The sequence below is a fragment of the Capricornis sumatraensis genome, chromosome 16 (genome assembly GCF_032405125.1).
Source record: "Capricornis sumatraensis isolate serow.1 chromosome 16, serow.2, whole genome shotgun sequence".
Taxonomy (NCBI): domain Eukaryota; kingdom Metazoa; phylum Chordata; class Mammalia; order Artiodactyla; family Bovidae; genus Capricornis; species Capricornis sumatraensis.
In genome coordinates, this window is record NC_091084.1 from 81,721,662 (window position 1) to 81,748,503 (window position 26,842).

At 41.3% G+C, this 26,842-nt stretch overlaps 1 protein-coding gene and 2 pseudogenes across 1 annotated transcript; 1 reads left to right on the forward strand and 2 right to left on the reverse strand.

Moving 5' to 3' along the window:
- Window positions 1-2,553: 2,553 nt before the first annotated feature.
- Window positions 2,554-6,323, reverse strand: LOC138092307 (olfactory receptor 5B12-like; annotated as a pseudogene).
- A 15,197-nt stretch (window positions 6,324-21,520) lies between these two features.
- On the reverse strand, window positions 21,521-22,474 carry LOC138092630 (olfactory receptor 5B12-like). Its single transcript, XM_068988690.1, has one exon. It carries the CDS (start codon window positions 22,472-22,474, stop codon window positions 21,521-21,523), a length of 954 nt encoding a protein of 317 aa, XP_068844791.1.
- A 1,983-nt stretch (window positions 22,475-24,457) lies between these two features.
- Window positions 24,458-25,949, forward strand: LOC138092308 (DNA fragmentation factor subunit alpha pseudogene; annotated as a pseudogene).
- The last annotated feature ends 893 nt before the right edge of the window (window positions 25,950-26,842 follow it).

Genomic DNA, 26,842 nt, shown 5'->3' on the forward strand with positions numbered 1-26,842 from the left:
CGGGTATACACATGTTCCCCATCCTGAACTTCCCTCCCACCTCCAAAACCTTGTAAGTTTAATTACACCTCATTTGTTTATTTTTGCTTTTATTTATTTTCCCTTGGAAGACTGAACCTAGAAAATATTGCTACAACTTATGTTAAAGAGTTTTTCACTTCTGTTCTCTTCTAGAAATTTATAATTTCAGGTCTTATGTTTAACTTTCTTTGAGTTTATTTTTGTATGTGGTATGAGAGAATGTTTTAATCTTACAGTTTTATAAATGTCCAATTTTTCTACCACCACTTTCTGAAAAGATTGTCCTTTTTTCACTGTATATTCTTACCCTCTTTGTAATTGATTAATTGACCATAACTGTGTGGGTTTGTTTTGAGTTCTTTGTTCTATGCCATTGATTTGTGTGTCCATTTTTGTGCCAATATCTGCTACTTTGATTACTGCAGCTTTACAGTACAATCTGAAGTCTGGGAGCGTGATACCTCCAGCTTTGTTCTTTTTCTCAAAGATTGCTTTGCCAATTGTGGGTCTTTTGTGGATCCATATAAACTTTAGGGTTATCTGTCCTAGTTCTGTAAAAAGGTCATGGGCACTTTGATAGAGATTGCATTAACATGTATATTTCTTTGGATACCATGGCAATTTTAATAGCATTAATTCTTCCAACTCAAGAGCATGGGCTACACTCTTTCCATTTCTTTACATCATTTTCAGTTTCCTTCACTGGTGTTTAATAGTTTTCAGAGTACAAGTCTCTCACGTCCTTGATAGAATTTATTTCTAGATATTTTAGGTTTTTTGATGTGACTTTAAATTGGACTATTTATTTTCTCTTTCTGATATTTCATTACTAGTGTACATATATCTAGCAGATTTCTGTATATTAATCTTGTATCCACTTAATAGTTGTAAAATTTTGGGGGGTTTTTTTGGAAGAAGGACTTTTACACAATATAAAATATCATATATTATCTTCAAAACGACAGTTTTACTCTTCCCTCCAATTTGAATAACTTGTAATTTTGTTTCTTGTCTGATTTCTGTTGCTAGGACTCCCAAAACTATATTAAATGGAAGTGGTGAGGGGGCATTCTTGTCAAATCAAACTGGAAAGCTTTCAGATTTTCACCATTGTGTATTGTGTTGGCTGTGGTTTTGTTACAAAATGGCTTTATCATGTTGAGATTTGTTCCCTCTCTACCCACTTGGATGAGATTTTTTTTTTTTATCATGAATGGACAATAGATTTTGTCAAATTCTTGGCTTGCATCTACTGAGATTATCATGTGATGCAATTAAAAAATTTTTTTCATTAAAAAAATTTTTATTGGAGCGTAGTTGACTTACAATGTTGTGTGAGTTTCAGGTATACAACAAAGTGAATCAATTATACAAATACCCACTCTTTTTTTAGATTCTTTTCCCATATAGGCTACTCTGTGATTTTTACACTTTTCTTGTATTAATGTGCTGTCCCACATGGATTTCTGTATGATGAGCCATCCATGTGACCATGAAATAAATCAAACTTGTCATGCATGATGTCAAGTCTTCAAATTGCCTTAAAAGCTATCTTTATAATTGTTATCATAACTCCAAATGATTCATAGTGTCCTAATATGCCAAAATTTAAAAGCCAAGATAGGTTATTCTTGGAGATTGGCAAAGACCAATAAGGTCAACCTCTAATTTGAGCCCAAATGCCGGTCTATAATTTGGTGGCCTGGATGCCTACATGAAGGAGGGAGCATTAACGGAGTACAGGGTTGATCATCCGAAGATAGACTGAAGCCTTACTTTAAAATTAAGTGCTATTTTTTTCAGTGAATTAAAATATGCCATTATTCTTATTTCTCTTACTCTGGTCTGATATTTTAAAATTGTCATATGAAGATGCAACTTCTGCATAATGAGTTGATAAAGACAAAAATTGAGCTAATTAAAGATGACCATATAATGATGTTCATTATCACTGAAACAAGAACAGAAACAAACAAAAGTTAAGCAAGAAATCTATACCCAGACTATTTGAAACCAAGTTTACATTTAAGAATGAATTATCAGATATCATAATCACTGCTTTAAATTATACTACGAAAATAAACTAATCCCATTCATCTTTGAACTCATTTTTCTGTCACTCGAGGATGTGTGAGTTACATTGGATTGCACAAATGATGTTTCTTTGGGCATGTATTTAAATATGCATTGAATAAAGTGAGACTGGGGATGATCATGAGAAATAACGAAATGCAGCTAAGAAGAAACCAGGCACTAAGACTTCTAGGTTCAAGGTTGATGTTCCTAAGCTATTATTCCTGAGATATCATATTTTTAAGCCATTTGTGTCATAGACTTAGTAAAAAACTCGAGAGAGTACATCAAAAATTTGCATAATATTGGCCTACACTTCCCATAGCTTGATCTGACCTTTATGAAACCACCTTATTGTTGTATCTATATAATTAAGATATGAATGTTATAGAAGACATTGCTTTCCCCACAGCCTGTTTTAAGGCCCTCTTGATCTCTTTGTTCCTTAGACTCTTTGTTCTATTGTCTAAAGGGATTTAGCATGGGGATGACTATGGCGTAGAACACAGACACAGTTTTCTCTGTGTTCATGGAGTGGCGGGAGCTGGGCTGTAGGTACATGAAGGAGCCTGTTCCATAGAAGACGGAGATGGTGGTGAGGTGGGAAGCACAGGTTGAAAAGACCTTCTGATGTCCTTCAGATGAGCGCATCCTCAGAATGGTGACAAAGATAAACAGGTAAGAGATCAAGATGATTAGGAAGAAGAGATGATATTAAAGCCTGCCAAAATGAAAAACACCATCTCACTTCTGTTGCTGTCTGAGCATGAGAGAGCCAGGACAGGAGTAGCATCACAGAAAAAGTGATCAATCACCCCGGATCTGCAGAAAGAGAGACTGAATGTGTTCCAAGTGTGCACAGAGGCCTCCAGAAAACTAAGAACATAGGACCCCACGACCATCCAGGCACACACTCTTGCTGTCATGATGTTGGTGTAATGGAGTGGCTTGCACACTGCTGCGTGACGGTCATAGGCCATTAAGGCCAAGAGAAAAACTTTCACAGCAAGAAAGACTGCAAAGAAGAAAAACTGAGCAGCACAAGCTTTGTAGGAAATGGCCTTGTCTCCCGTGAGGAAGCCAGCCATCACTTTGGGAGTGACGGCTGTGGAGTAACCAAAGTCCATCAGGGAGAGGTGGCTGAGGAAGACGTACCACTGGTCACTTTGTTACTTATAATAATTTGTTTTGTCTTAATTTAAACTGTATCTCCCATATAGGACTTCAATATTATATAAGCAGATGTACAAACTTAAATAATGAACTAATCTATGGTAGCTAGAAACTACTGAGGCCTTTCTATTTTCAGGGAGCCTCATGCATGCTAAACCTCCATTGATTTATCACCCAACCATGTGAGATATTATTCCCATTTAACATAGGGGGAAACTGAAGCTTGCTGGCAAGGAGTTACACAATGAAGTCCATTAAACTATCTAATAGCGGAGCTGTTATTTGAAGTAATGTCATTTTGAGTCAAAGCTTGAGATTTTGAACACTAAGAAATATTTTCCTCATATTTTATATGTAATCTCTTACCCCAGCCCTGGGCACAGAAATGTTGTTTATTACATTGGCCTGTTTGTGAATGAATAAAGAAAGCTGAGCCCCGAAGAACTGGTGCTTTTGAACTGTGGTGCTGAAGAAGACTCTTGAGAGTCCCTCGGACTACAAGGAGATCCAACCAGTCCATCCAAAAGGAAATCAGTCCTGGGTGTACATTGGAAGGACGGATGCTGAAGCTGAAGCTCCAATACTTTGGCAAACTGATGGGAAAAGCTGACATTAGAAAAGACCCTGATGCTGGGAAAGATTGAGGGCAGGAGGAGAAGGGGATGACAAAGGATGAGATGGTTGGATGGCATCACCGACTCGATGGACATGAGTTTGTGTAGGCTCCAGGAGTTGATGATGGACAGGGAAGCCTGGTGTGCTGCAGTCCATGGGGCTGTAAAGAGTCAGACATGACTGAGCGACTGCACTGAACTGAGCTGATTCATGAATGACTAACTTATTGAGTGTGTTATTCACAAGTCATGTGGAGAAATAAAGAGCATGGACTTTTGGAATCAAGTATATAATTAGCTGTTGGGAATTTAGCTAATATACTATTTTTCTGAATCCCAGTTGAGTGACAAGGACTATATCCACATGTTTACAATCAAATTCCTTTTCCTTCTATCAGGAAAGAAAAGGAAAGGAAAGAATACTTCTACATACATTTGAAAGTTACATAAGTTTTGAGTAACACTAATTAATAAGCCACATAAAATGCTAGAATTTGTTCAGTAATTCATCGAACATTCATTCTTTCTCCAGCTACCAAGTCCATGCAATACATGAGGTCCAGCATTCAGAAAACAAAGATCGTGGCAGCTGGTCCCATCACTTCATGGGAAATAGATGGGGAAACAGTGAAAACAGTGTCAGACTTTATTTTGGGGGGCCCAAAATCACTGCAGATGGTGACTGCAGCCATGAAATTAAAAGACACTTGCTCCTTGGAAGGAAAGTTATGACCAACCTAGATAGCATATTCAAAAGCAGAGACATTATTTTGCCAACAAAGGTCCGTCTAGTCAAGACTCTGGTTTTTCCTGTGGTCATGCATGGATGTGAGAGTTGGACTGTGAAGAAAGCTGAGCACCAAAGAATTGATGCTTTTGAACTGTGGTATTGGAGAAGACTCTTGAGAGTCCCTTGGACTGCAAGGAGATCCAACCAGTCCATTTTGAAGGAGATCAGTCCTGGGTGTTCTTTGGAAGGAATGATGCTAAAGCTGAAGCTCCAGTACTTTGGCCACCTCATGCGAAGAGTTGACTCATTGGAAAAGACTCTGATGCTGGGAGGGATTGGGGGCAGGAGGAGAAGGGGACGACAGAGGATGAGATGGCTGGATGGCATCACGGACTCGATGGACGTAAGTTTGAGTGAACTCCGGGAGTTGGTGATGGACAGGGAGGCCTGGTGTGCTGTGATTCATGGGGTCACAAAGAGTCGGACACGACTGAGTGACTGAACTGAACTGAACTGAATTGAGAATGATATAAAAAACATATTCCCTGGTCAGAAAGTATAGAAGACCAAGAGAAACATAAAATGTTGATTATTTCAGATATTCCTATTCTTTATTCCCAAGCAGAGGGCATTGCTTTTGTCCTTCAAGCCAGTGGGATGGTACCATGGTCTCATTTATTTATGCTATAGTTCACTAGCCAATGGATATAATAGTTCATCAATCTAGGTGCCTAATACCAGCAAATATTCAGAATAAAAACTAAAGTCGTGGCTCCCTCATTCCCATAAATTCTTCATTCTGGTGTGATTTTTACACCTCTTCTTTCAGTGCATTGTTATAGTTGGTCGCTTAGCCTGGGTGCCCCTTATCTTATTCTCTCTATTCCTTCTCTTTTTCATTAATGTATTCTCCAAATTATAATAAAATTTCAAATTGAGATCCAATTTGATATTCTCAAAGAATTTGGGATTAGCCAGCATAGCTAACATTACCATATTCCAAAACAGGAAGCTAAAATTGAGAAAGGGTTAACAACTTGTCCAAGGTCTACAAGCTCATGTGTGGCAAAGCAGGGACTCAGGAACCTCTTGTTCCTTTTATTTATTTATTTTTTACAAGATAAATATTTATCCTGCTTAAGAATTTCCATGGTATTTGTGACTCAGTCTGTTATTAAATATCACAAACATATAGTGACATTCAAAACATTCAGTATTCAGTTATGAATAAATCAAGAGGGAAATGGGTACCTTGATATATTTTCCTGGTTACCTCTGGCCCTGAGAATTTAAACAGATTGTAGATTTGATCAGAGGCTTACCTGGCTCCCTGAACAATGAATAAGCAAATTCATTGATTATATATATGAGACTCAAATCAGAAATTCAATTCATTAACGATGAGAAGCATTCAGTTGAGATGTTCTTCTTAGTCTTTGATCAAAGAGGAAAAGTTCTTCAGAGCCAAGAGAGAATGAGAAAAAAAAAGCAGTGCCACAGAAGTAGGTAACATGACTGTACGGTAAGAGTTGCTGATCTGTCCCTTCAGATAAGTCACTTCATTGCTTTAAGTCACTATATGTTCATCTATAAAAGGGAGATATTAGAAAGGCGGCCCCAAACAACATCCTCACTGAAAGACTACTGCTGGCATGAGAACAGGAGAGGATCCGTGTGGTGTCCTGAGAACGGTGATCATCATGATCAGTCATGAGTACTTGCAGGTATTTGCTCTGGACATTACTGCAGGCCCCCAGTTTGGGGAGATCTCACTCCAGGGAGATACCGTAGAAGGTAATAGACACCACTGACAACCAGTTGAGTGAATGAATGGTCAAGGAACTCTGGCACTTGGTCTTTTGCACATAAAGCCAAATGTGCTTGGGAACTGAAAGAGGGCCATACACCCATGGAACTCTCAGGGGACAAATCTCCCATGAGAGCAACATAGGTCCTTATCTCAGACTACTGGACAAAATGTGATGAATGTGTGCATGGGAATCTAGTTCTGCTTGCCGAGGGAGATGGTGAGTGTATTAACATAGCTTTTATTAATTCTCTTTGGTGATGCTAAAATCAAGTCACACCATTACTTCTAGGGCCGAATATTGGCATAAACATGGAGTAACAGCGACAGAAGTCTGTTATTAAGCCAAATGGATTTCAGACAGAATTGCATGCCTTAATTCTCAAACATTTGCACCATTGACAAAAATTATTCATTCATTCATTCAATTGTGTATTGGTCCCAGATGAGTTTAGGCATAGTCCTGATCATGGATGTATATCCATGCAAAACAACCATGTTCATAGTCTCACATGCTCAGGTTAATAGGAGAAGACAAGCATTAAGCAAACTCACAAATAAGGATATACAACTATAATTAGAACAAGGTGCCCACATGAGAATGAATAATGAAAATCTGCTTTTGAAAATCTTCATTTATTTGACTGTGTCGGATCTTAGTTGGCCAGTGGGATCTTCGTTGTACGAGGAGGGATCTTTCGTTGTGTCAAGACGGCTCAGTTGCTCCTCTGCATGTGGGATCTTACTTCCTGGACCAGGGATCGAATCTGTTGCCTAAATTGCAAGGCAATTGCAAGTTAGATTTTTAACCACTGACTACTATAGGGAAGCCCCATAAAAACATACTTTCAATGACAGGCAGAAGGTTTTCTCAGAGAATCAACACCTCAGCCAATACATGAAGGATGGATAAAGGTAATGTAGTAAGCGTGAGTGATAGTTGCTCAGTCGTGTCTGACTCTTTGCAACCCCATGGACTGTAGCCCGCCAGGCTCCTCTGTCCATGCAGTTCTCCAGGCAAGAATTCTGGAGTGGGTTGCCATTTCCTTCTCCACAGCATGGGAAGGATTGCCCAAACAAAGTGAAAAGCTATGGTGTCTTCAAGTTGTCAAAGAAGTTGGCAGAATCTAAAGAAGCCAGAGGGACTACAACACAGTTGGCAAGACTGGTTCCTGGAAGTTTGTTTTCAGTGTCCTTTCCAGAAAAAAACTCATGAACAAACACAAGCAAACAAAGATGCCCATCCCAAAGACGAAAATCATCAGGAGGAATGATTGGCGTGGACCACAGGACCAGTGTGGACAAGTGGTTCAGTTCAGTTCAGTCGCTCAGTCATGTCTGACTCTTTGCAACCCCATGAAGCGCAGCACGCCAGGCCTCCCTGTCCATCACCACCTCCCGGAGTTCACTCAGACTCACGTCCATTGAGTCAGTGATGCCATCCAGCCATCTCATCCTCTGTCGTCCCCTTCTCCTCCTGCCCCCAATCCCTCCCAGCATCAGAGTCTTTTCCAATGAGTCAACTCTTCGCATGAGGTGGCCAAAGTACTGGTTAGTATAACTCAAATCTTATCCTGCATAAAGAAAAAACCACTGGGACTGACGATTAGGTTCAGGCTGGTGTACATTTTATTCCCACTAATTTGGAAACATGCATCATTGTGTGCCAAGACATAATCTATTTCTCAAGGAGAATCCATCATACCTAAAATCTGTTTCTTACAGCCTATCAGTTTTAAAAGCCTCAGCGCAGTAATTCCTAGAATTTTCCTTGAGATATTGCATTGCATGGAAAAATCAGCTCTGATTCTGTTTCTCTGACTTGCTTTTAGTTGTTTTTGTCTTTAAAATCATACATAATGGCCGCCTCAGAGAATCCTGCCCCTCTGTTGATCTAAAGATCAACTGCCTAACAGTTGATCTAAAGAGGCTTTGTTCAGAACTTTGTCCATCTGGAGATGTCAGGAAGGAAAAAATTAACACATCCCCTGCCTGAGGCTTGCCACCCTTGGATATACTTGCAAGATTAATGGACTTTTTACTTTGTTTCCTGATCCACAAAAGAACCTGGCATCCAGACCCCATAAAATGGATATTTTGAGACATTAGTCTGTAACTTCTCAGTCACCCAACTGCCTCTGATTTATTGGCCTGTGATTCATTCTCTCCAATTCATGCATCTAGTAGCGCAAGCTTAGACTAGGTAACAACTTGAGTAATTCATGTCTACACTACGGAGGCATGACTAAAATGGAACTCACGGAGGCATGACTAAATGGAACTCTCATACACCGGAGTATTGAGACCATCTTGACTACTGTTGTTTATTGTTAGACTGTTAGACTTAGACTGTCTGTTGTTTATTGTTCTCATCCTGGAAGAAACAGCTGCTAGAAATGTATTAGAATCTTTCTTCCAAGTCTGTGGTTGGGCAACATCTATATAGTGTGAGAGATGTGAGCATATGAAGTGCAGGCAGACGTATCTAGATCTAAATACCAAACTCCCCATTTTGTGCTATGAAACCCTAAACATCTGTGTGACATAGGCATGGCGCCACTGCCTGCATCACTGTACCGTGATATCCTTGGAAGGCAACTTTATATATAATCTTATTACAGTGCCTAAAGTGATAATCACTCAAAAATATTATTGCTTATTGTTATCCTTTTATTAACTTGCCTTTAAGAACACAGAGGAGGCAATGGCAACCCGCTCCAGTACTCTTGCCTGGAAAATCCCATGGACGGAGGAGCCTGGTGGGCTACAGTCCATGGGGTCGCGAAGAGTCAGATACTACTGAGCGACTTCACTTTCACTTTTCTCTTTCATACATTGGAGAAGGAAATGGCAATCCGCTCCAATGTTCTTGCCTGGAGAATCCCAGGGACAGGGGAACCTGGTGGGCTGCTGTCTCTGGAGTCACACAGAGTCGGACACGACTGAAGCAAGTTAGCAACAGCAGCAGCAGAAGCTTAAGAACACACAACATATTAAACCCCCTTTTCCCCAGAAAACCTAGGAGCTTATGCTTTAAATTGGAATATAAAACATGCATACAAATTATTATGCTACAAATAAAAAGTGATAATTATGGTCAGAAAATTACATGTCAGTTGTTATTAGCATTTAGAATGATTGCAGTGTTGTCCTCATTAATAGTGTCACGCGAGTGTGTGTTCCTCGATTCTTTGTCTCTTCACAACAAAGATTTGGAGTGACGGACATTAAAGCCCCCTCGGTGAGTCACAGCTCTCAGGTCTTGGATAGACCGTGTTATAGCTCTCAGGTCTCAAATGGACCGTGTTATAGCTCTTAGACAACTCAGTGTTACAGCTCTATTTTATTTAGAAGACAGCAGGAAAATCCATCTTTGAGGCGTGAGGGCACATTGATCTAAAGATACGAGGAGCAGAGCGCCCCAGCACGCGGGAGAGAGAGAGAGCTGGCTCCGGCTCTTCTATTTATGTTTCTCTCTCCCTGGGCCTGTCCTGTGTGAACTGGGCCAGCCAGGAGTGTTGTTTGTTTTACCTGAGGTCCTCACTCCGGTCCTCGGACTTTCTTTTGTCTCATTTTCGCGGGCTTTTCCCTTCCTTGTCTGTGGCCACCGCCATTTTGGACTCCTTTCCCTGTTCTACCTGCCTAACAATAGTATAACGTATATATGTTGAAGGAGGAAACAGAACAGGCTGCATCCTGAAAGCAGGACTCCATCTTGGGCCGGGCTGTGGACTTAGAGTATATGCTTTATGGAAACGACAAGCCAACTGGAAAACCAGGCTCCCAGAAGGAAGAGCCCCAGGGCTATCCATTGCCTAAAAGAATACACTAATTATCTGTGAAACCGAATAGAATCATACATTCTATTACGCTTATTTGGGTATGACCACAGGCCTATTGATAACTGTCCAGTGTTAACTATCTAGGCTTAAGACATATATATCACGGGTTAACTTTGATTGCATCTTTCTTTTTCCTTTGCTCAGACTAGTTTCGGGGAAGCTTATACACTCAGGGTATATAAGATTTTCACTAAAATTGGTTGGGGTCCTTGGCTAAGAGGAGACTCTGCCTTGGGCCTGCTGGTGTAATAAACTGCAGTCCACTATCTGCATTGTCCTCCTGAGTGAGTTTGTTACCCGGAACGCATGGCTACAACAATATGTGTGTGCATATATATATTATGTGGGCTCCCTTGTGGCTCAGCTGGTAAAGAATCCGCCTGCAATGCAGGAGACCTGGATTCGATCCCTGGGTTGGGAAGATCCCCTGAAGAAGGGAAAGGCTACCCACTCCAGTATTTTGGCCTGGAGAATTAATGGACTGTATAGTCCATGGGGTCACAGAGTCAGACACAACTGAGTAACTGACACTTTAACTTTAACTTCCATGTGTGTGTATATATATATGTGTGCATGTGTGTGTGTGTATATATATATATATATAATGTAGATTATATGTTATTTGCCTGACATATATATGGCTGCTGAGCATATATTATATGTCAGGCTAAATCTAATACAGTACTCACAAAAATCCCCATATAGACATTATTATTATCATCTTTTAAAAATAAGAAAAAAAGAGACACATTTGAGAAGTTCAGTAACTTCCAAAGAACACACAGCAGGCACATGTGAGAAATCAGGCTATAAAATCCTATGTATGACATTCAAACTTTCTGATCTTTTCCGAGGAAGGGTGTTCATAGACACTACAGAACAACTGATATACGGTAGAAGGGGATCACAATAAGACTGCTTGTCTCAAAAAGTGACCCATGGGAAATCTGTTTCTTCAATATGGCAATATTTTTTCAAATATTTGTAATATACTGTGTAACACTTTCATAGGAATTTACTTACAGATGATTTTGAAATTAAGTTTAGGTTTAACAAATCCAATGTTTTCCCAGCTTTATTTAATTCTGGACCTACTTTTAAAGGAACTCTTGTAAAGTTATATAGCACAAGTTTGAGAATACATGTAGCAATGTCATTCAAAATTCTCCCACGTTCCTCAGATTCATCATGATATTTCATCTAATGAAAGTCAAAAAGTAAATATGAAAAGCAGCCAGAGAAGAAAACTAACTGTTATTTTGGTAAGAGCTTCAGTGAGACTGAATGCAGGTTTCTCAACATAAGCAACCAGTTCAGGGTTGAGTGGAATGATCCAATTGCCTGTAGATCCATCCTGACAGAAAAACTAAAGGAGGTTCTTCTAGGAAAAAGTTACAAAATGAAAAATAGAGAAAATTAGAAATATTACTGGAAAAACTATGTCAATAACACAAATAAGTATATTGTGTTTTAAATATTGTTTAAAAATCTCCTGAAGTTTGAATTGTATGTAAAGTTAAAATATTTGACAATAAGATCAAAAAGGGGTGGGAATCAATCAGAATTAAACTGCTATATAGTTCTTTCATCATGACAAAAAATAAATATTAACGTTCAACTTAATAAGTGAAGGATGAAAGTTGCAATAATAGGTAACCAAAAAAGAAAAATTAAGTACTTAGTCTGAGATAACTCTAATCCAAAGGAAAGGAAAAAAAGAAATTAAAAACTGGTGTGTCAAATAGAAAACAAGAGGAAGGTTTCAACCCTCTAGTCAAAGTCCAACAATTTCCCTTTTAAACTGAAATATATTGAAATGAATATCTTATAATTTAGGCATCAAACATGTGATAATATAAAACACTTCTTTCATAACTGTTAAAAAAACTACATGATGGCTTAAATATGGAAAACAATGGTCAATGTTTTCTAGAGCTACTCCAAGACGCAATCCCAATTCCTTTTCTACTAATTTTTTTTACTCAAGTCACAGCAACAGAACAACCAACAACCCTACAAATGAGGTCGGATGAAAGCTTAATAGGAGAGGCAGGTTATGGCTTCCCCTCTGCATGGTCCTAAACTACCTCTTTTAAACAGAGGGAATATTCACATACTATATCAGTTTCAGATGTATAGTATAATGATTTGATATTTGTATGTACTGCAAAGTGATCATCATAATAATAAGTCTAGGTAATATCCATTCTGATACATAGTTACAATTTTTCCCCTTGTGATGAGGATTTTTAAGATCTGCTCACTTAAAAACTTTCAAATATGCAATAAAGGAAAATGAACTATAGTCTGTATGCTGTACGTTATATGGCCCACAATTTGTTTACTTTATAACCACAAGTTTATACCTTCTGAATTATCTAATTAATTTGAATACACCACTTGGACATAAGTGGATTCCTTGGCCCTACACATTAAACCTCAAAAGTCCTCACTTCTAGATTTCTCATTTCAGAGGGGAGCAAAAGTGAGATCCTTCACTACCCTTAGCCTCAATTTCTGTATTTTTTAATGAAATTAGTGATTCCCACTCCTGATGTATCATAGAGTGCTTTGCAGATGAAATAGAAAGGAGGATATGAAATGCTTAGTAAATCCCTCAGTCCACATAAAAAATTCATCTTGTTATCAGAGAGTGCTATTCAAGGTCATTCTGACTAACGGATTGCAGCAATGTCAAGTGAAGGAAAAGGCCTCCTGCACTGAGACCCGCTTGTGATAAAATAAAATCAAGTGAACAAGGTCCCCAGAGCACCAGGTTAATCTCACTATCAGTTCAGTTCAGTTCAGTCGCTCAGTCGTGTCCGACTCTTTGCGACCCCATGAATTGCAGCACACCAGGCCTCCCTGTCCATCACCAACTCCCGGAGTTCACTCAGACTCACGTCCATCGAGTCAGTGATGCCATCCAGCCATTACATCCTCTGTCGTCCCCTTCTCCTCCTGCCCCCAATCCCTCCCAGCATCAGAGTCTTTTCCAATGAGTCAACTCTTCGCATGAGGTGGCCAAAGTACTGGAGTTTCAGCTTCAGCATCATTCCTTCCAAAGAAATCCCAGAGTTGATCTCCTTCAGAATGGACTGGTTGGATCTCCTTGCAGTCCAAGGGACTCTCAAGAGTCTTCTCCAATACCACAGTTCAAAAGCATCAATTCTTCGGCGCTCAGCCCTCTTCACAGTCCAACTCTCACATTCATACATGACCACAGGAAAAACCATAGCCTTGACTAGACGGACCTTAGTCGGCAAAGTAATCTCTCTGCTTTTGAATCTACTATCTAGGTTGGTCATAACTTTTCTTCCAAGGAGTAAGCGTCTTTTAATTTCATGGCTGCAGTCACCATCTGCAGTGATTTTGGAGCCCAAAAAAATAAAGTCTGACACTATTTCCACTGTTTCCCCATCTATTTCCCATGAAATGATGGGACTGGATGCCATGATCTTCGTTTTCTGAATGTTGAGCTTTAAGCCAACTTTTTCACTCTCCTCTTTCACTTTCATCAAGAGGCTTTTGAGTTCCTCTTCACTTTCTGCCATAAGGGTGGTGTCATCTGCATATCTGAGGTTATTGATATTTCTCCCGGCAATCTTGATTCCAGCTTGTGTTTCTTCCAGTCCACCGTTTCTCATGATGTACTCTGCATATAAGATAAATAAGCAGGGTGACAGTGTACAGCCTAGACGTACTCCTTTTCCTATTTGGAACCAGTCTGTTGTTCCATGTCCAGTTCTAACTGTTGCTTCCTGACCTGCATACAGATTTCTCAAGAGGCAGGTCAGGTGGTCTGGTATTCTCATCTCTTTCAGAATTTTCCACAGTTTATTGTGACCCATACAGTTAAAGGCTTCGGCATAGTCAGTAAAGCAGAAATAGATGTTCTTCTGGAACTCTCTTGCTTTTTTGATGACCCAGCAGGTGTTGGCAATTTGATCTCTGGTTCCTCTGCCTTTTCTAAACCAGCTTGAACATCAGGAAGTTCACAGTTCACATATTGCTGAAGCCTGGCTTGGAGAATTTTGAGCATTACTTTACTAGCATGTGAGATGAATGCAATTGTTTGAGTATTCTCTGGCATTGCCTTTTTTTGGGATTGGAATGAAAACTGACATTTTCCAGTCCTGTGGCCACTGCTGAGTTTTCCAATTTGCTGGCATACTGAGTGCAGCACTTTCACAGCATTATCTTTCAGGATTTTAAATGGCTCAATAGGAATTCCATCACCTCCACTAGCTTTGTTCGCAGTGATGCTTTGTAAGGCTCACTTGACTTCACATTTCAGGATGTCTGGCTCTAGATGAGTGAGCACACCATCGTGATTATCTGGGTCGTGAAGATCTTTTTTGTATAGTTCTTCTGTGTATTCTTCCCACCTCTTCTTAGTATCTTCTGCTTCTGTTAGGTCCAGACCATTTCTGTCCTTTATCGAGCCCATCTTTGCATGAAATGTTCCCTTGGTATCTCTAATTTTCTTGAAGAGATCTCTAGTCTCTCCCATTCTGTTCTTTTCCTCTGTTTCTTTGCATTGATCGCTGAAGAAGGCTTTCTTATCTCTTCTTGCTATTCTTTGGAACTCTGCATTCAGATGCTTATATCATTCCTTTTCTCCTTTGTTTTTCACCTCTCTTTTCTCAGCTATTTGTAAGGCCTCCTCAGACAGCCATTTTGCTTTTTTGCATTTCTTTTCCATGGGGATGGTCTTAATCCCTGTCTCCTGTACAATGTCACGAACCTCATTCCATAGTTCATCAGGCACTCTATCTATCAGATCTAGGCCCTTAAATCTATTTCTCATTTCCACTGTATAATCATAAGGGATTTGATTTAGGTCATACCTGAATGGTCTAGCGGTTTTCCCTACTTTCTTCAATTTCAGTCTGAATTTGGTAATAAGGAGTTCATGATCTGAGCCACAGTCAGCTCCTGGTCTTGTCTTTGTTGACTGTATAGAGCTTCTCCATCTTTGGCTGCAAAGAATATAATCAATCTGATTTTGGTGTTGACCATCTGGTGATGTCCATGTGTAGAGTCTTCTCGTGTTATTGGAAGAGGGTGTTTGCTATGACCAGTGCATTTTCTTGGCAAAACTCTATTAGTCTATGCCCTGCTTCATTCTGCATTCCAAGGCCAAATTTGCCTGTTACTCCAGGTGTTTCTTGACTTCCTACTTTTGCGTTCCAGTCCCCTATAATGAAAAGGACATCTTTTGGGGGTGTTAGTTCTAAAAGGTCTTGTAAGTCTTCATAGAACCGTTCAACTTCAGCTTCTTCAGCGTTACTGGTTGGGGCATAGACTTGGATTACTGTGATATTGAATGGTTTGCCTTGGGAATGAACAAAGATCATTCTGTCGTTTTTGAGATTGCATCCAAGTACTGCATTTCAGGCTCTTTTGTTGACCATGATGGCTACTCCATTTCTTCTGAGGGATTCCTGCCTGCAGTAGTAGATATAATGGTCATCTGAGTTAAATTCACCCATTCCAGTCCATTTTAGTTCGCTGATTCCTAGAATGTCGATGTTCACTCTTGCCATCTCTTGTTTGACCACTTCCAATTTGCTTTGATTCATGGACCTGACATTCCAGGTTCCTATGCAATATTGCTCTTTACAGCATCGAACTTTGCTTCTATCACCAGTCACATCCACAGCTGGGTGTTGTTTTTCCTTTGGCTCCATCCCTTCATTCTTTCTGAAGTTATTTTTCCACTGATCTCCAGTAGCGTGTTGGACGCCTACTGACCTGGGGAGTTCCTCTTTCAGTATCCTATCATTTTGCCTTTTCATACTGTTCATGGGGCTCTCAAGGCAAGAATACAGAAGTGGTTTGCCATTTCCTTCTCCAGTGGACCACAGTCTATCAGACCTCTCCACCATGACCCGCCCCTCTTGGGTTGCCCCGCAGGCATGGCTTGGTTTCATTGAGTTAGACAAGGCTGTGGTCCTAGTGTGATTAGATTGACTAGTTTTCTGTGAGTATGGTTTCAGTGTGTCTGCCCTCTGATGCCCTCTTGCAACACTACCATCTTACTTGGGTTTCTCTTACCTTGGGCATGGGGTATCTCTTCACGGCTGCTCCAGCAAAGCACTGCCGCTGCCCCTTACCTTGAAGGAAGGGTAATCTCACTCTAGTGAGACTGAATAAATTCCAACTGGGACTGAAGTGGTTTCCATAGTAGCTCAGAAGGTAAAGCGTCCACCTGCAATGCAGGAGACCTGGGTTCGACCTCTGGGTCGGGAAGTTCCCCTGGAGAAGGAAATGGGAGTCAACTCCAATATTCTTGCCTGGAGAATTCCATGGACAGAGGGTCTTGGCGGGCTATAGTCCCTGGGGTGCCAAAGAGTTGGATATGACTGAGCAACTTACACTCAGTCATAACGCACACACACAGTGGGAACTTAAGGGTCTGACGACAAATATCTTGAAGGGGATTACTCTGACATGAAGCTCTCAGGAACAAGTTCTCCTTTGATCCATCCACAGGTCCAGGCCTCATGTGCTGAATATTTTAATTACAACCTTGCCTGTGGAGACCAAGTCCTTAGGGAACTAACTAAGGAAAGTCGTGGGTGTTTGAGTTGCTATTTCTCCTCCAGCATACCCATCTGTTCTCAAAAATAAAGAAAAAGAGGCTGTTAACAATCTTGGAGGGTGTCCCTGGTGGGTGGGTCAACTGGAAAAGAATCCACCTGTAGTGCAGGAGACCTGGGTTCGATCCCTGGTTTGGGAAGACCCGCTGGAGAAGGGAAAGTCTACCCATTCCAGTATTCTGACCTGGAGAATTAATGGACTGTACAGTCCATGGGGTTGCAGAGTTGGACACAACTGAACAACACTCTTGGAAGCTGCTGATGTGGATGTCAGAGCAGGAAGGAAAACACAGCTGGGGCATCGAACCACAAAGCCTCAGACATTACTTCCGTAAATCCTGTGGGATTCTTTTTCTTTCCCATTGGAAAGTAAATATCTTTCTGTGTCTATTGTGTCCCTTGAATTTGGAAATCTAAGCCTGATTGGAGTAAAATTTAGTAAATAGCAAGTATTCCAGCTTTATTCCAACCCAATAAGAATCTGCTTCCCTTTTATGCTTATTTCATACCTTTAGATGAAACTGTATTTCTCAGTATCCTTACAGTCATATAAAGGTCAAGTGGTTTTCCAAGTAATTCATTTCTAAGTAGTAAAGAGAGACCACACCTTCTCATTCTTACACTTAGTAATACTGACATCTTCTACAAGTGACTCTAAAGGTTTCTGAAAATGAAATGAGACAGTGTCATAAAAATGTATGGTGGATAATAATTGTACACTCCTATCACATTTCCAAGGAAATTTCTTTATGTGTAGGAAGAAAACTTTTATAGCAAGCATGTATATGATCTCTGCCACAGTCCAAAAAGTTAGTACAATTAGAATTTTATCAATCTGTTTTTAATGGAGACTAAAATATATAACTAAAATAAACAGATGGGCAGGGAGGACTGGCTTACTGCAAGCCACGGAGTCACAGAGCTGGACACGATTGACTGAACTGAACTAAACTGAAAATATACAGCAACCAAACAAGCAGTGAGAAATAATTCCATATATTCCCATTCAAATGCAAAGTATAATGGGAAAATTATATCCTATTCTGATCTCTGATGAGCTTGTTAAGTTTCTTCTAAATAATGATGCTTGCTTTTATTATTTTCACCTTCATTGAAATATTATTGTTATATAACATTGTATAAATTTTATATACACCAAACTGATATATATATAGCCTTTCCCAGGTGGCATTAGTGGCAGAAAATCTGCCTGCCAATGCAGATGAAAGAAACATTAGTTCCATCCCTGTTGGGAAGATCCCCTGGATAAGGGTATGGCAACCCTCTCCAGTACTCTTGCCTGGGAAATCCCATGGACAGAGGAGCCTTGTAGGCTACAGTCCATAAGGTTACAGATTCGGACACAACTGCAGCAACTTAGCACACGCACAAGCATAGCTCAAACATTGTTCTGCCAGAAGGAATCACAATTAGTTTCACGCTGGTGTCGGGAGCCTTGTTAGGCATTACTGATGAAATGGAGGCACGGCCTCATCTCCTCATCTTGCAGGCACAGCCCCAGGATGAAGGAGTTAGGCCTTGTGATTCTGACTTATTCTTTTCTTTCTTCGGTTGAGTTGGATGGAAAGAATGTTCAGGTGCTTGAGAGAAGCATGAGAAAGCACAAAGCCTTCTGCAGTTGTGCCCAGAAAATAATCTATAAAATAACCATTGACATTTATTCAAGGATCTTTACAAAGAATATCCCAGGATGAGCCCATAGGCTGGAGCTTGAGGCCATGGAAAGGATTATTATCTGAGACCTGTTTGTGAGGGGAATGTTTATGGCAAAAGAAGTTTGCTGAGTTTAGGGTTTAGGATTAATTAAGAATAGCTAGAAGCCAACCAGTCCATTCTGAAGGAGATCAACCCTGGGATTTCTTTGGAAGGAAAGATGCTAAAGCTGAAACTCCAGTACTTTGGCCACCTCATGTGAAGAATTGACTCATTGGAAAAGACTCTGATGCTGGGAGGGATTGGGGGCAGGAGGAGAAGGGGACATAGAGGATGAGATGGCTGGATGGCATTCAGACTCGATGGACATGAGTCTGAGTGAACTCCAGGAGCTGGTGATGGACAGGGAGGCCTGGCGTGCTGCGATTCATGGGGTTGCAAAGAGTCGGACACGACTGAGCGACTGAACTGAACTGAAAACTGAGAAGCCTTTTTAGGAGATAATGATGTTAAGATGCTAGGGGCAAACAGGATTTAGAAAGATAAGAAATAAACTGAGGAATATAGCATGAGTTACAATGTAATCACAAGTTAAATACAGTAAACCTGGGTGGGGGAAACTAAAAACGTCAAACCTCTGACCTAATGCTTTTGTCAAAGTATAAAAGAGAACTTGAAGCTTGAAATAAATATGTAGTCGCGTACTATGAGTCAGAGGATACATCATCATCGCCGACACCGTCCATCTCTTCAGGTTGACTCCCTGGCTGCTGGAGCTGGACTCTGGCAGACTGGAAACATTTTTTCCCACTAATTTGAGAGAAGAAATCAAGATGTCAGGGTAAAAGAGTGTGGAATTCACCTGCCATCACAAACAAAATTACATCTGTAAATGGGAACGAAATCCAAAAAGGAGGGGATTAAGTGTATGTGTAGCTGATTCACCTCACTGTACAGCAGAAGCTCAGACCACAGTGCAAAGCAAGTGTGGCAGCGGGCAAGCTCAGTCATGTGCGGCTCTCTGTGACCCCGTGGGTTGTAGCCCTCCTGGCTCCTCTGTCATGGGATTCTCCAGGCAAGAGTACTGGAGTGGGTTGCCATTTCCTTCTCCAGGGGATCCTCGGATCCAGGGGTTGAACCTGAGTCTCTGTGTCTCCTGCATTGGCAAGTGTGTTCTTTACCAGCTGAGCCGCTGGAGAAGCCCAAAGCAAGTATTCTCCAGTTTAAAATCAGGTTGGAAGGGAAGAGACACAAACAGGTTGGGACCTGTGCCCCTGGAAAGGGCCACAGAAGTGGGGATTACAGGGCAAAGATCCTCCCTGGAGAGTAAGTGGTTGGAGCTGCATGTTAGGTACCCCAGCCTTGGGGGTCTGACACCAGGAAGATGAGTCCTGTCCGCTCTTTAGAAAAACTGGACTAATACGAGGCCTGTAAGGCCACATATTACATTAACCTGGAAGGCTTTCAGATTTTTGCTGTTGAGTATTATGTTGGTGTGAGTTTGCCATAAAATGGCCTTTGCACATTGAGATATGTTCCCTGTATACCCACTTTAATGATAATTTTATATCATGAATGGACAATGAATTTTGTCAAATGTTTTTTTGACATTGCTATATTACCCAAAGAAATCCACATATTTAATGCAATTACTTTCAAAATACCCATGACATTTGCATCCATGAGATTATCATGTGATTTTTATCTTTTCTTTTGCTAATGTGGCTTACCACATTGATTTCTGGATGGTGAACAATTCATGTGAAATAAATAAATCTTATCTGATCATGATGTTAAATCTTTAGATTTCTTTAAAAGATATCTTGTTGTCATAGCACAGAATGATTTGTAGTGTTCTGACATCTAAAAACTGAGACATAGGCTAGGTTATTCATAGAGATTGACAAGGACCAATCAGGCCAACTTCTACTTTGAGCTTAAATGCCAGTCTCTAAGTAGGCTATAAGCAGGAAGGAAGGGAAACAAAATGTGTCCTAGGCTGAATACCTGATGACAGAGTTGTCTTATTTTAAAATCAAATGTTATTTTTATTTCCATAAATAAAATATGCCTATATTAATTATTTCTCTTGTCTTATACTCTGGTCTAATTTTTTAATCAAAATTTTCATGAAGGTGAAAGTGTTAGCCCTTCAGTCACGTCCGACCCTTTGCAACTCCATAGACTGTGCCTCACCAGCCTCCTCTGTGCATGGGATTCTCCAGCAAGAAACTGGACTGGGTAGCCGCTTCCTTCTCCAGGGGATTTTCCTGACCCAGGGGTCAAACCCAGGTCTCCTGCATTGCAGGCAGATTCTTTTCCATCTGAGCTACCGAGGAAGCCCTCAAATTGTTATATGAAAATGTACATTCTGGATAATGAGCTGATAAATACGAAAATTGAGAAAATTAAAGATGACCATATAATTATGCTTATTATCATTGAAACAAGAAAAAAAAAAGAAAACAAAACATTAAGCAATAAAACTATAGCCAGGATATTTGGCACCAAGTTTATATTTAATAATGCATTTTGAGACACCAAAATCATTGTCTGAGCCACCAGGGAAGCCCTTTATTAAATTATGTAATATATATTACAAATATATTCTAATAGCCTAATCTCATTTATACTGAACTCATTTTTTGTCCATTCATGAACGTGTGATTCACATGAGGTTTCCATAAATGACGTTTCTTTGGGCATTTACTTGATATACATTGAATGAAATGACAGTGGAGCTGATCGTGTGAAATAATGAAATTATCTAATAAAAATAAAGAGAAATTTTATATATGATGTCTGAGTTCAAGGTTGATACTGCCTAAACTATTTTTCTTGAGATATCATATTTGTAAGCCATTTGCATCATACACTTAATAAAGGAATTGAGAAAGTACATCAATAATTTTATAAAACTGATGGTGTAGCAAGTCAATATTTTCCCTAGCTTGGTACATACGAAATGCATTTCTATTTCATTAAAATTTGAATTTTAGAGAGGACTTTGCTTTCCCCACAGCCTTTTTTAACGCTCTCTTGACCTCTTTGTTCCTCAGACTATAGATCAGTGGATTCACCATGGGAATGACTATGGCATAGAACACAGACGCCATTTTGTCTGTGCTCATGGAATGGCGGGAACCAGGCTGAAAGTACATGAAAGAAGCTGTCCCATAAAAGATGGAGACAGCAGTGAGGTGGGAAGCACAGGTGGAAAAGGCCTTCTGATGTCCTTCAGATGAGCGCACCCTCAGAATGGTGACAAAGATAAACAGGTAAGAGATCAAGATGATTAGGACAGAAGAGATGATATTAAAGCCTGCCAAAATGAAAAACACCATCTCACTTCTGCTGCTGTCTGAGCATGAGAGAGCCAGGACAGGAGTAGCATCACAGAAAAAGTGATCAATCACCCCGGATCTGCAGAAAGAGAGACTGAATATGTTCCAAGTGTGCACAGAGGCCTCCAGAAAACTAAGAACATAGGCGCTTACAACCATCCAGGCACACACTCTTGCTGTCATGATGTTGGTGTAATGGAGTGGCTTGCACACCGCTGCGTGACGGTCATAGGCCATTGAGGCCAAGAGAAAACTTTCCGTAATGAGAAAGACTGCAAAGAAGAAAAACTGAGCAGCACAAGCTTTGTAGGAAATGGCCTTGTCTCCCGTGAGGAAGCCAGCCATCACTTTGGGAGTGACGGCTGTGGAGTAAGCAAAGTCCACCAGGGAGAGGTGGCTGAGGAAGACGTACATGGGAGTGTGGAGACGAGAGTCCAGCAGGATCAGCGTGATCACCCCCAGGTTCCCAACCAGGGTGAGGAGGTAGATGAGCGCGAACACCAGAAAGAGCGGGATCTGCAGTTGTGGGTCATCAGTTATCCCGGCAAGAGCAAACTCAGTCACGACTGTGCTGTTCTCCGTGGGGGTCATTTGTGCAGTATGTGAACGGCCTATAGCAGTGAGAAAAGAGGAGCTTGTTAGCAGCATAGTTAGAGCTATCATCATGTCCAGTAAATACCTTGTATCAGAATTATTTGAATTTCACATGGGTGTAACAACAAACTGCGATTTTTAAATATTGGTGGAAAATAGAGTGTTCTGGCTTAAAGGATTTTGGAGATAATACAACCCTATCTTCTATCTTAATTATCTATTCTTTTATTTAAATTACCAAAATTAAAGTTTATAGACAAAAGGCGACTTCTGGAAAATCACAGGATTTGTTATTAAATTAGATGTGTTAGCATCACAATTCAGATTTTTAAACACTGACAGGCTATTCATGAAATAATATAGGTCCCTGTAAATTACTTCATGTCATTTCAATTACTGCTATTGTATCGAGCAGTTTTATACTCTACTAAATCACAGTTTAGAATATTGTATTCTAGGCTTTCATTTTCTCAAAAGATAATGGGATACATAGATTATGTCATTTCATGCAGTGGGATACTGTAGTAAATCCTGTACAAGGAATAAAGACATGTAGAGAGTAAAGTTAAAAGCGTGAGTTCAGAATAGAGATATCTGGATGCACAGTCCTGCTCCACCCGGTACTAGACGACTGGCTTTGGGTATTACTTGATATCATTTGTCCATCCATTGTCCCTTGAACTCATTGTCAAACTGGAGAGATAATACAAACTGGCACTGCAGAATTTTATACATTAAGGTTAGGACAAAGTTATTGGTCTCTGCACTGATTTGAGAATTGGATTAGAGGAATTCCAGATAACTAGAAAATCCAATGTCCTGCATCCCATTTGCTTCTGCCCCAAATTTCTTCCACCGTCATATTCCATTTATGTCTTCTTCCAATTTTTCATACAGTATTCCTTGTCTACTTGGATATAGGACATTACAGCCATACCAAGTAAGAATTCATTTTTTTCTGAATGACATTATGCATTAACTAGGGTGTCTTAGCCTCATTTTATCCATCTGTAAAATGGATATAACAATATTGCCTGGCACTTAACAGAATACAATCAATGAAGACATTCTTACTATTAGAAGGTAGAGACAGAATCTTTCTAAGGACTCAAAATGTAGGCAAGGTTAAGAAAAACATACATGTGAGAATGAGGTCTAGTACACTATGATTTCACCAATTTCATGTTTCTTTGCATTTATCTCATAATCTATGTAACAGAAGCTGATGGCTTGGAGCAGGCAGGTAGTGAAAGAGAAAATGAAAAAGTACCCAGTTCTAGATATATTTCAAAATAGAGTTGGCTGGATTTCATGATGTATTGAATGTAAGACATTAGAAAAAGGGGAAGCAACGATGACTCCATTTTCTGTATAGCAACAGAGGGAATGGTGAGGAAGAAACCAATGTTCTTGAAAGAACAAGAAAGATGATTTCAGATCTGTCATGGTGAATTTGAGATTCCTTTTGGTTTAGAAGTGTTGCGTAAACAATTGGACCCGCTGAATCAGATTTTACTAATTTGAAATATTTTAGCAATTGGCTAGGGTTTAAACTTCACATATTATATTAAGTGCTTCCCTAATAGCTGGTAAAGAATCTGCCTGCAATACAGGAGACCCTGGTTTGATTCCTGCACTAGGAAGATTCACTGGAGAAGGGATAGGCTACCCACTCCAATCTTCCCTTGTGGCTCAGCTGGTAAAGAATCCACCTGCAATTTGGGAGACCTGGGTTCGATCCCTGGATTGGGAAGATCCCCTGGAGAAGGGAAAGGCTACCCCCTCCAGTATTCTGGCCTGGAGAAATCCATGGACTCTGTAGACCATGGGGTCACAGAGTCGGACACAACCAAGCGACTAACTGTTGAACTGTTCCTAAAACTATCATATTAAACCCACAAAACTAGAAAAGGCCACTAAAAACTAAATGAAGAAGTTTGGGGGAAAAATCAGAGTATGACAATGTTGTAAAGTCAGACCATGGCGCATACAGCACTAACAAGAAAGGGGAGAGAGAATGTCACCACTGAGTGGTCTCTAGGGAAGCCCTGTCCCAGGACACAGATGTCAGCTGGACAGTAGGTTAAGGGAACTTCCAGAGGAGAGTTTCTGGCTATGCTGATGACCGGCTGTCAATCCCAGAAGGAAGAGTAGAATGATTTCAGGAGTTGGGCAGGAGTGGCTGTGGGGCTTAGAAACAGGGGTATGAAGAGATGGGGACTTTATTCAACAGCCCTTGAGGGCTGACCTGAGATTCGTCGCCTTCATGGTGAGTGACACGCCCAAAGAGAGAAAATGAGATCAGTCCTCAGGTCTCCAGGTAGAGGGTGACAGCTGGGCCATGAGGTTAGAGGGTGGAGGGAAGGGTGGAGGTCTTGAAGGAAAACGCAGGTCCCCACTCCCTGTTTACTCATGCTGGGTAGTAGGAGGGCCGTGGGAGGCAGCGTTATCCAGGGGAGGCACCTTCCTGGTTCTCACTTACACTAATCAATACTCGTATCATTTGCCCCTAAATCTAGCGAGGGGGGCTGAAACGTGCTGAAAGCATTTCATTTTATTTCTTTACCATCTTTCTTCTCAACAAACTGAAGGAGTGTCTTAAGTCAGCACTTTGCTAAAGGGGAGAAAAAAGTAGCTGCAAACAGTCTCGTGTTCACAAGAAGCGGCCCTGCAGCTCCGGAACCCGGCGAGATCCGGGCTCTAAAGCAGCGTCGGCGGCGCAGCAACAAGCGCCGGGAACAGCGGGTCTCGGCGGCCTCCTGCCTCGCGGAGGGAAGGAGCAAGGGTCCTGGCGTCCTGGCCATTGAGCTCCCGGGACCCCGTCACCCCGGTCCTGGCGGAGGACGGCGCCCGAGCGGGTGGCGGTGATTGCTTCCTGTGTCTTCCCGCCGATGCCAAGTTTGTGGCATCAGCTTGGAACCAGTGGGGGACACACAGTTCAGATGGAGGGACAGCTTGGATCACCCAGGAGTCCTTGGACAGAGATGAAACAGACCGTGGGGCAGGGTCGGAGTGGAAGAACGTGGCCAGGCCGCTGATGGAAGGCCTGTATCCAGCTTCACCCTGCCGCCCGAGGAAGGGCTGTAGACACTCCTTGATGTCCCTTCCGAGCTGGTTCGGGACCTCGGCCAGAGCCGTGTGGCCGTCCAGCGGCTCCAAAACGCGACCGGAGAGAGGAAGCCCGGCAGTCCAGGCGGCTCCTGGAACGTTCCCGCCGGGCTTTGGAGAAGGACGGTGGCTTCCTGTCGAAGCAGCAAGAGTCCAGAGCTGACCTCGGGACTAGAGGGACGCGGTTGACAAGGGCGTTAGGGACAGCTCCTCCGAAGTTACCCCTGCAGGCCAGATCCTCTTGGCGCTGAAGGAGAACCCTGCCTGAGAGCTGAGCAGCATGTGGAGGTGGGCAAACACCAGGGACCCTGACCTTTGCAGGGAGACACTTGTATCGGGGTTTTTTCACCTCTGCAGACCCTGAAACATAGCTGCAAATTTGCCTATTATTATATGCAAAGCTTCCCTCGTAGCTCAGTTGGTAAACAATCTGCCTACAATGCACGAGCCTCAAGTTCGATCCCTGGGTCGGGAAGATCCCCTGGAGAAGGAAATGGCAACCCACTCCAGTGTTCTTGCCTGGAGAATCCCATGGCTGTAGCCTGTCAGGCTCTTCTGTCCGCGAGGTCGCATTGACATGACTAAGCAACTAAACCACCGCTGATAAGGTAGAATTATAAAAGGTCTTTAAATCACGTATTGGCTTTTTAGCAATCTCTTTGAAAGATTTTTTTGGGGATTGATCACCACGTATTGGGTGTTCAGGACACAATTAAAAATTGAACAAGATACTCTGTGCCCTTGTGAAAGTGAAAGTGAAGTCGTGTCCAACTGTTTGTGACCCCATGGACTGTAGCCTACCAGGCTCCTCTATCCATGGGACTCTCCAGGCAAGAATACTGGAGTGGGTTGCCATTTCCTTCTCCAGGGGATCTTCCCAACCCAGGGATCGAACCCAGGTCTCCCGCATTCCAGGCAGACACTTTAACCTCTGAGCCACCAGGGTAGCCCAGGTGCCCTTAGTACAATTCAAATTTGCTCTTCAAAGAATAACATGAGTGTCAAAGTTTCCATGAAGTCTTCAAAAACTCCTCTGTAGACACTGCCTTTCTGTTATAAGTTATGGAGCACCACTGATCACTGTGTTACTTGTAATAATTTGCTTCATCTTAATTTAAGATGCATCTCTCATATGTATCATCAATACTATATAAGCAGATGCACAAACTTAAATAATGAATTAAACGATGATAGTTAGAAACTACTGAGCACTTTCAATTTTCAAGGCACCGGAAATGTACACGTGCACTATACCTG

Bases quoted from the DNA above. Each gene is read 5' to 3' on its own strand.
- LOC138092630 (XM_068988690.1), bottom strand. From the start codon at position 22,474: ATGACCCCCACGGAGAACAGCACAGTCGTGACTGAGTTTGCTCTTGCC.